Source organism: Ochlerotatus camptorhynchus, unplaced genomic scaffold (genome assembly GCF_037179485.1).
Source record: "Ochlerotatus camptorhynchus isolate MF236.1 unplaced genomic scaffold, CSIRO-AGI_Acam_v1.1 ptg000443l, whole genome shotgun sequence".
NCBI lineage: Eukaryota > Metazoa > Arthropoda > Insecta > Diptera > Culicidae > Ochlerotatus > Ochlerotatus camptorhynchus.
The window spans coordinates 1,667,653-1,676,530 of record NW_027040929.1 but is presented as its reverse complement, the minus strand read 5'-3'; the positions used below and the strand labels follow the sequence as shown (position 1 = coordinate 1,676,530).

The 8,878-nt window shown below is 38.7% G+C and overlaps 1 protein-coding gene across 1 annotated transcript; it reads right to left on the bottom strand.

Moving 5' to 3' along the window:
- Positions 1-387: 387 nt before the first annotated feature.
- LOC135711804 (histone H2A-like) lies at positions 388-762 on the bottom strand. The gene has a single exon (XM_065234757.1). It carries the CDS (start codon positions 760-762, stop codon positions 388-390), a length of 375 nt encoding a protein of 124 aa, XP_065090829.1.
- Positions 763-8,878: the final 8,116 nt, after the last annotated feature.

Sequence of the window (8,878 nt, the reverse complement as noted above, 5' to 3'; positions counted from 1 at the left end):
TGGGCCCATCGCTAAATATCTGCTATTTACCAATCTTATCTATACGACGCGTCGTTGGGACGGTACTGATGGATATTTTAGGGCGCTATTGAAAATTTAGTCGATAGTTTAATTTTAGATGTGGATGGAATGATAACACTGCACTGGTTAATTTCTTGGAATTCAAGACACGCCTACACTAATCAGCCATCATCGAACCTACTCGATGAGGATATCAATTAACTAGGGAGAGCATGACAGAAAGATTCAACCATGTTTTTAACGAATTCATTTTATCACTCCTTGCGCACCACGTAGGAAACTGTTTTAAAAACGAAACTCTTTACCATCAAATTGGTCGTCCTGAAAAGGACGGATTTTGTTAAAGGTTGGGAACTTCGATCGAATTTAGGCCTTCTTTTCGGTCTTCTTGGGCAACAGGACGGCCTGGATGTTTGGCAGGACACCACCCTGAGCGATGGTCACTCCGGAAAGAAGTTTGTTCAGCTCTACGTCGTTGCGGATGGCCAACTGCAGGTGACGTGGGATAATTCGGGTTTTCTTGTTGTCACGGGCGGCATTTCCTGCCAACTCGAGAACTTCAGCGGCCAGATACTCCATCACGGCAGCCAGGTAGACGGGAGCACCGGCTCCAACACGCTCGGCATAGTTGCCCTTTCGGAGTAGACGGTGAATACGACCGACTGGAAACTGCAATCCAGCGCGGCTCGAACGGGACTTTGCCTTTCCCTTGACTTTGCCTCCTTTTCCACGTCCAGACATAATGCAATGTAAAATAGGTGTACCGATTTCCGAACGACACGAGCAGTTCGATGCTGAAACTGTAATGATGACATTTCGACCGTCGAGGGTGGTCTTATACCTGCGTCGAGTAGCATATTATGAATACAGGGACGGTACAATAAATACTGTGGGTAACAAACTCTACGGGCATGAAACGAGACAGCGTTGCCAGTATTCCTGATTTATTTGATTTTCCAGATTTTCAATCGTCTTGCCAGATACTTACCCAGATATAATTCACTTATATGTTATTACGTTTATTTCAAGAATTTTTAATTATGTTCCGGATTTTCCCAGATTTTTTAAATATGTTGCTTTAGAGAATTTCCAGCCCAAAACGAAAACCGGTTGGACATGAGCGTTTTCGAATTCAGTCCAATAGAGGCGATGGGGGCAAGAAGACGATACGGGGCGAGATGGGCCACCGTTCATTTGGGCATAATACCTATTAACTCAATCTATTTTTTTACAAACTTGTTGAAAATGCTTCTAATATGCATCTCCATGAAAACCGTATCAAAATTCAATTACATGTCTAAGATAATAATGGAAATGTAACATTAGCTCAAAATCTCTAGAATATTATAAGATACACACTAAAAAAATCTGAATTTTACTGGTGATGTAAACATCCATGCATGCAAACATTCATGCATGTAAACTTCCTTTTCACGTAAACTAGCAGCTTGCAAGAAATGTTGCAAACAAAGGTGGAAAGTTTATGGAATATTGCATGACATGTTTCATAAATTCACACGATTTATAATGTAAATTTGTATGATTCATGACGCTCCATTTATGTGCATCATAGTAACGGAAATTTACACTACTTTTTTTTAGCTGTGTATGCAGTCAAGAAAACAAGCATCGCATTCACTATATTACATTTTACTGATCCGCTGGTTCTACAGCGAGCAATACACGTAACTGTTGCTAAAAGAACTTATGTTTCTATTTCACTTGATTCCTGCATGTTATTTTCTAGTGAAAACCTGTCAAAACCTTAACTTTTACTAAGGTGCTCATATTGCCCCGTATGGTTGTTGATCGGAGCAAAAACTGAAATTTTTCAAACATAATCATTTATTCAGTCTATCATTCCAAAACCAAAACCAAAACGGCCCTTTTCAGGGCCACCAATAATTTGACAAAGAGTTAGTTTTGAAGACAATTTCTTTCCAGAATATCACAATTACACTTAAATTTGGAGACTATACTGGGGTGTGGGAACGCTGGAAGGGGAGATGCTGTCTGTCTTCGAACTACCAACATCATTCCAAAGCTCCTCCAGGGCGACAGAGTAGAGCAAACTCAACAACATCAGCCCAACAAAACGGCCCTTTTCAGAGCCACCAAACTTTCGCAAAAGAGTTATTAAGGAATATTCCTAAAATATAATATACACAATTAAGTACAACACATAACAGACGTTATCCAACGCCAACCCTGCGGTCGTATCTACACACCAAAAAATTCTGAATTTTACTGGCGATGTAAACATCCATGCATGCAAACATTCATACACACTTAGAAAACTTGATGTAACTTTAGGTGCTCTGAGATTGACATATACGAGCGTCAATTTTGACATAAAATTGAGTCGTAATATACGCGAAATTCAGCTCAATCAAACGTACTTTCGAACTTTTCAGTCTCGGAACACTTAATTTTACATGACATGTTTGTTTACGTCTCATCCTTTATGTCAAAGATGGATTCCGTCACATGTAAGATTAGGTATTTCTAAGTGTGTACATCTAAACTTCCTTTTCACGTAAACTAGCAGCTTGCAAGAAATGTTGCAAACAAAAGAGGACAGTTGCATACAATATATGGAATATTGCACGACATGTCTCATAAATTTACACGATCTATAATCTAAACTTGTATGTTATATGACGCTCCATTTATGTGCATCATAGTAACGTAAATTTACACTACTTTTTTTTTTAGCTGTGTAGTATACAACCCTTCCAACCTTTTTCAGATTCCTTTCAAAATTCAAAGCTGGAAACAGTTGCTACAATTTAATGTAACTCAGTTTGGCTAGGAGATATCAACGTTTGGAAATAGCATAATATTGAAAATTTTGTAAAAGTGAGATCAACCCCGACCGCCCCGAGCCAGAACAATCAAATTGAATTTTCAGTATTTTGTCCCAAAATGAGTGCCGTGATCACTCCTCGTGAAATGACCTATAGATCAATGAAAACTATTTGCGTGGCAAGAGTAGCTTTGTTTTGAAACCATTATCATACGGTTATTTAAAAATCAGGAAACCCAATCAAGCAAAGCAGTCATCAATAGTTAGCATAACCCACGAGCAATCACCGTAAGATTTCAATAAAACAAGACATTTCTCATTACAAGCTCGTCAACTCGTCGCCAGAAAAGCCCGAGGGAAGTCACTCGAAGTAAACCGGCGCAGAAAATAACCCAGGAATAAATTGTTCGCATAAAGAGCCCCACTTTGCGTGTGTGGGAGGAGAGTCCATATTATGACGCCGATGCGAACCCTCTCAAATCGTAATTTGCAACAAAACGAACGAATCACGAAATCAACTTGGACTTGCTGGCTGGCAGGCATGTAGGTAGGTCTCATTCACCGCTGTCGAGTGCTGCCGAACCAAGCAGCAGCGAGGAATAAAATAATTTTACAATTCTTTATAGGGTTTTATGAACTCCTAAAGGGCATATTGTATTGAAATATCGCTTTTCTCCGGGAGCTACGCGGCAGCGAACGAGTGCCGTCTTCCACAGTCACAGCCCATTCTCGAAGGTGTGCTAGGTAGGTTCCTATGTATGCACTGCGGTGGATTGCAATCGAAAAGAGCATTGGATTTTTCGCAGGATAGGTTGGAGCTTGGTAATAGATGCAGACGGCGATGGAATATTGAAAAATGGGAACGACAACGACGACGATGATGGCGGGGTAAAGAACAAACACCAACCGCACCGTCGTCGACGTCGTCGTCGTCGTCGTCTTCGCCGGTGCTCAGAAGCATACGCAATCTTTGCGGGGGAGTTAGAGGAGCCTGAAGGAATTCTATTTTGCGAGAAATCAGGTATTAGCGGGATTGTCAGACAGCTATGAATAGCTCCGTAAAAATAGGGACGGATTGCAAATCGTATGAATATGCGGAGGGAGGTTTCATCGATGTCGTCGTCGTCACTGTTGTCCCGCTGGCGTTCTAGAGCTTTTGGTATCAACCCAACTGATGGAACTACACCTATCTACAGGATAGTCACAGACTGTCACGTCGTGTGGTGGCTGTGGAACGATAGGGGATTTGAATCTCTCATTGCGTAGGTAGAGAACGACAGCTGATTGCGAATTGGGAAAGGCATCGAGAAAACAATCATACTGTTTTTTTTTATGTTAAAACTGGGTCTTATTTCTGTTCTCAGTTCGTTGGCACGCAGCCCGGTCAGAAGAAAATAACTTAGTTATGCCCACTTCTGTGCTAGTTCATTAGGCTGAACGTCATTAAGTCAAACGGTCGAATTTTGGAAAATTATAACTTTACAGATAGCGAAGAAAATTAGCTAGTGTACACAGTAGGCTAACATTTAGCTCATCAAGATGGACAAATTCTTTAAAATTTAACTTACACTGAGAAATTGTCAAACCTTAATCTCCAAAGATTTATAACATCCCAAGTAATCAAAAGTTCTGACAAAAGGCTATTTGTAGCTTAAGCAGCTTGGTTGAAGGTGGTCTCATTTTTAAGTCGTTATAAGAACTTGAAAGAGCATTCTAAGCAGCTTCTGGCGGTACTTAAACGGAAAATAAATTAAAAGAGGTTTTTGTCCTCTACACCAATTCAATATTTTGTTCGCACTTTTATGAAAATTATTTCTAAAGGCAGGTATTAATGTGTATTGATTTATCAGCATTAGTAGTAAAACTGTAGCTGTTTGAAGAATTAAACCCAGTGCTTCTGCGTGAGAACCCCAGCACGAACCGCTACGTCATGTGAGATATATTAAAGTGAGCAGTTGTCCCGCCTACTGTTGGAGTTTTCAGTGCCAGCTGACTGACTTGAATACAAAACACAACACATTGATGAATTTTGAATTGATTTTTGCCCGCATGGTATTCCAACACACTTGTGGCGCAGTGGTTTTTTTTCCTGTGTTGGGGAAATAATACCACCGCGGCCACAACTTTGATCTATTGTGGTGTATCCTCTTTTGATTTTGCCGTAACGCAATGGCAAGATGCTATTTATATGAGCAACCACCACTACTGTTGTTGGCAATTATCCCAAACAGGTAATGCATTCCTTATGAAATGTATAACTTGATTGGGAGAAGCAGCCCAGATTTCCCAGGGTTCCATAAGCCTCTTATCTAGATATATACGTCGTTTGTGAAATAGTGCAACGCAGTCACACAGCAGATGTTTAGAGCTCTCACTCTCTAGTTTACACAAACGACATCTGCCTTCATTAACTTTTACGATAAGTTTAAGGTGATATTTACTAGGACAGTGTCCTGTAATCAAACCAGTATATGTACTCAAATCGTGTTTTGATAAGATCAGCAGTTTTTGTGTATGCAAAGCGTTGGGCTCTATGAAACGTTTCGATTGCCGGGCATTTAAGGTATTATTCCAGTTGCACTGTACCTTTATTCTTTACCAGTTATTGAACTCCATTTTAAGGGGAATTTCCGGTTCAATTGACCTAAACTTTGAATTTTTTTTTTCCAGGGAACTGGTAAGAGTTAGAGACCTGAGTTTTTTGTCAAATCTTTATTCATTCTTGCTCTACAACTGGGAATTTTTTCAAGTCCAAAAATCCAAAATGGCGTCCAATATGGCGGCTGCCCGGCGGGTACTTCCCAAAACTGCGAGCAGCCTAGAGGTCGCAAATCGTCACCTAGAAAGAAAATCGGCTCTGTTTCTTGAAGAGTATAGTTCAGAGAATGGAATGAACTAGAATCTTTGAAAAATCTCAAAATTTGACAAAATGGTGGGCATTTGAAAAAAAGTCATTTACCTAGTTACCGCCATTTTGTCAAATTTTGAGATTTTTCAAAGATTCTAGTTCATTCCATTCTCTGAACTATACTCTTCAAGAAACTGAGCCGATTTTCTTTCTAGGTGACGATTTGCGACCTCTAGGCTGCTCGCAGTTTTGGGAAGTACCCGCCGGGCAGCCGCCATATTGGACGCCATTTTGGATTTTTGGACTTGAAAAAATTCCCAGTTGTAGAGCAAGAATGAATAAAGATTTGACAAAAAACTCAGGTCTCTAACTCTTACCAGTTCTCTTGAAAAAAAAAATCCAAAGTTTAGGTCAATTGAACCGGAAATCCCCCTTAAGAGCACAAAAAGATAATCCTAAAAATGGTTCAGGTCCAATAAATTGCATTGATGATCCCACTTTAGCCAATTGATCAGCTTTTTCGTTCCCTTCGATTCCGCAATGACCAGGAACCCAGTATAGGTTAACCTTATTTTATTTTATTTTTATTTTTATTTATTTGTCGTCAATCAGTGTAGACCGTTTTACAATAGTGCTGTTGCCTTACATGCTATTTTAAAACATACGTTTTATTTGAAATTGTCAGTAAATGTAGACTGCATATACAAAGATCTAAAAAATAAAAATTGTTTTAAACTTAACGAGATGAAATCCTAGCAGTTAGTGTTCTCCTTACTGTATCTTTAGACATCGTTAGATCTATATGCTCACAATAATTATTATACACTCTCATCATTCTATTGATTGGTCCATTTTTACCATAATTCGTTCTGTGAGGTGACAGTTGAAATACATTTCGAGTTCTTAACATGCGTGATGGTACGTAAAAATTTAATCTTGCTAATATTTTTTTCTGAATTTACGCGTTGTGAGATAATATCATTTACAATAGGACAAATGCTGCAATAGCTAAGTGCATTCCCAAACCAGTTTTGAAGTTCAAGTTTTGGACTTTAGAGCATTCAACGTTGCTTGGCTATCTGAACAAATACATATGTTTGCATTTTTATAATTTCTTTTTAAGTAAATCGTGGCACATTCAAGGATGGCATATATTTCAGCTTGAAATACTGTTGGCCATTTTCCCATCGGCACCGATAGGCTGATCCCAGGACCACTTATTCCAGCCCCAACCATATTAGCTTGTTTCGATCCATCCGTATAGAATACTATTGACCCAGGACGAAAAGATGGCCCTCCTGTATTCCAATCATAACGAGTCACTTCAGGAACTTTGAATTGGTGATTCAAGTTGTTACGCTTTAACATCCAGTCTTCATTCATTAAAATTAGTGGACTTATTTGAAACTCTTTTAAAATGCTCAGATGTCCAATAAGATCTCTATCAAAGAAATTCATGGACCGTTTGAGCCTCAGAGCACTTTTCATTGCATCCATTTGAATAAATTGATGTAAAGGAAGAATATTGAGTAGAGCATCTAATGCCTTCGAAGGAGCACTACGCATTGCTCCAGTAATGGAAAGAGTAGCAAGTCTTTGTAACTTGTTCAATTTAAATTGTGCCGTTTGTTGTCTGGTTTTCGGCCACCAGATTAGTGATGCATAAGTGATTCTGGGTTCAACAATAGCCGAGTAGATCCAATGTATCATCTTCGACTTTAGGCCCCATTTTTTACCATATGATCTTTTGCAGACCCAAAAAGCATTTGTTGTTTTTTTCTATTTGTTGTTTCATATGTCTGTTCCAGCAGAGTTTACTATCTTGGATTACTCCCAAATACTTAACTTTTGACGACAGTGATAATTTAACATCTCCTAGTTTAAGATCAGTGGTAGAGACTCTACGTCTTTTAGTAAAGGGTACAATTGATTTTTTCGTAGGATTTATGTTCAGTCCTTCTTGAATGCTTTTTGCATTCTATCAAATACAGTTTTATCAAATTTTTCGCGAAATATAATAATAATGTCGTCAGCAAATCCGATTACTTCAAATCCTTGATGCTTTAACTTTAAAAGAAGATCATCAACTACCAGAGACCACAAAAGTGGAGAAAGAACTCCTCCTTGAGGACAGCCTTTTACAGCTGTTACTTTTACTAGTGCACCTCCAAGATTAGCTGATATTTCTCTTTTGAATAGCATCTCCACAATCATTTTAATTATGTTTTCATTAAAGCCACGATTTCTCATGGCATTTATCATTGACGAAAAAGACGCATTGTCAAATGCACCTTCAATATCCAGAAACGCTGCTAATAGAATTTCCTTTGCTGTGAAGGATTTTTCTATTTTAGTAACTAGCATATGAAGAGCTGTTATGATGGATGGAAGATGGAAGAACATCTGATTTGACATATTCATCTATAAGTTTTTCTATTAACATCAAAAATATTGATGAAAGACTTATTGGTCTAAATGATTTCGGTGAAGTTTTGTCTTTTTTGTTTGCCTTAGGTATGAACACCACCCGGACTTGCCTCCATATTTTTGGTATGTACCCTAGAAGAAAGCTCGATTTGAAGAGCTTGATTAAAATAGGAATTATTAAAGTTTTGCACTTTTGGATATGTGCCGGAAAAAATTCCATCTACACCTGGGGATTTGAATGGGCTGAAAGAGTCTATTGCCCATTCAATTCTAGAGTCTGTAAATAGAATGTTTACTAGATTGACAGCCTCCTTGTTGAACACTACTAGTTCACAAGAGTTATTCATTCTAGTAGTACCATTTTGTTCTTCACATCTTAGAGATGTATCTTGTATGCAGTCAGTAGTAGGACTAGACCCTGGAAAATGGGAATGCATCATCATTTCCAAAGTTTCTGTTGCATTTATAGTAAAAGAGCCATCAGCTTTTTTAAGAGCTCCCAGGCCGTTAGAATGGTCCTTTGAGAGAATTTTATGAAGCCTTGCAGTTTCAGGAGTGCTTTCTATGTTTTCACACATGTGCCTCCAGTCTTTTCGCTTGGATCTTCTTATTTCTCTGTTATACTCACTTAGAGCCTCTTTATACTGAGACCAGTTTGCATTTGGCAGAATTGAATAGTTTCCTAGCCCTTTTCCTTAGTTTTTCGAATCTATCATTCCACCATGGCACATTTCTGTTAGTCGTGCGCACCTTTGCAGGGCAACTAATATTATAAG

Coding starts and splice junctions, on each gene's coding strand:
- LOC135711804 (XM_065234757.1), bottom strand. CDS start 762: ATGTCTGGACGTGGAAAAGGAGGCAAAGTCAAGGGAAAGGCAAAGTCC.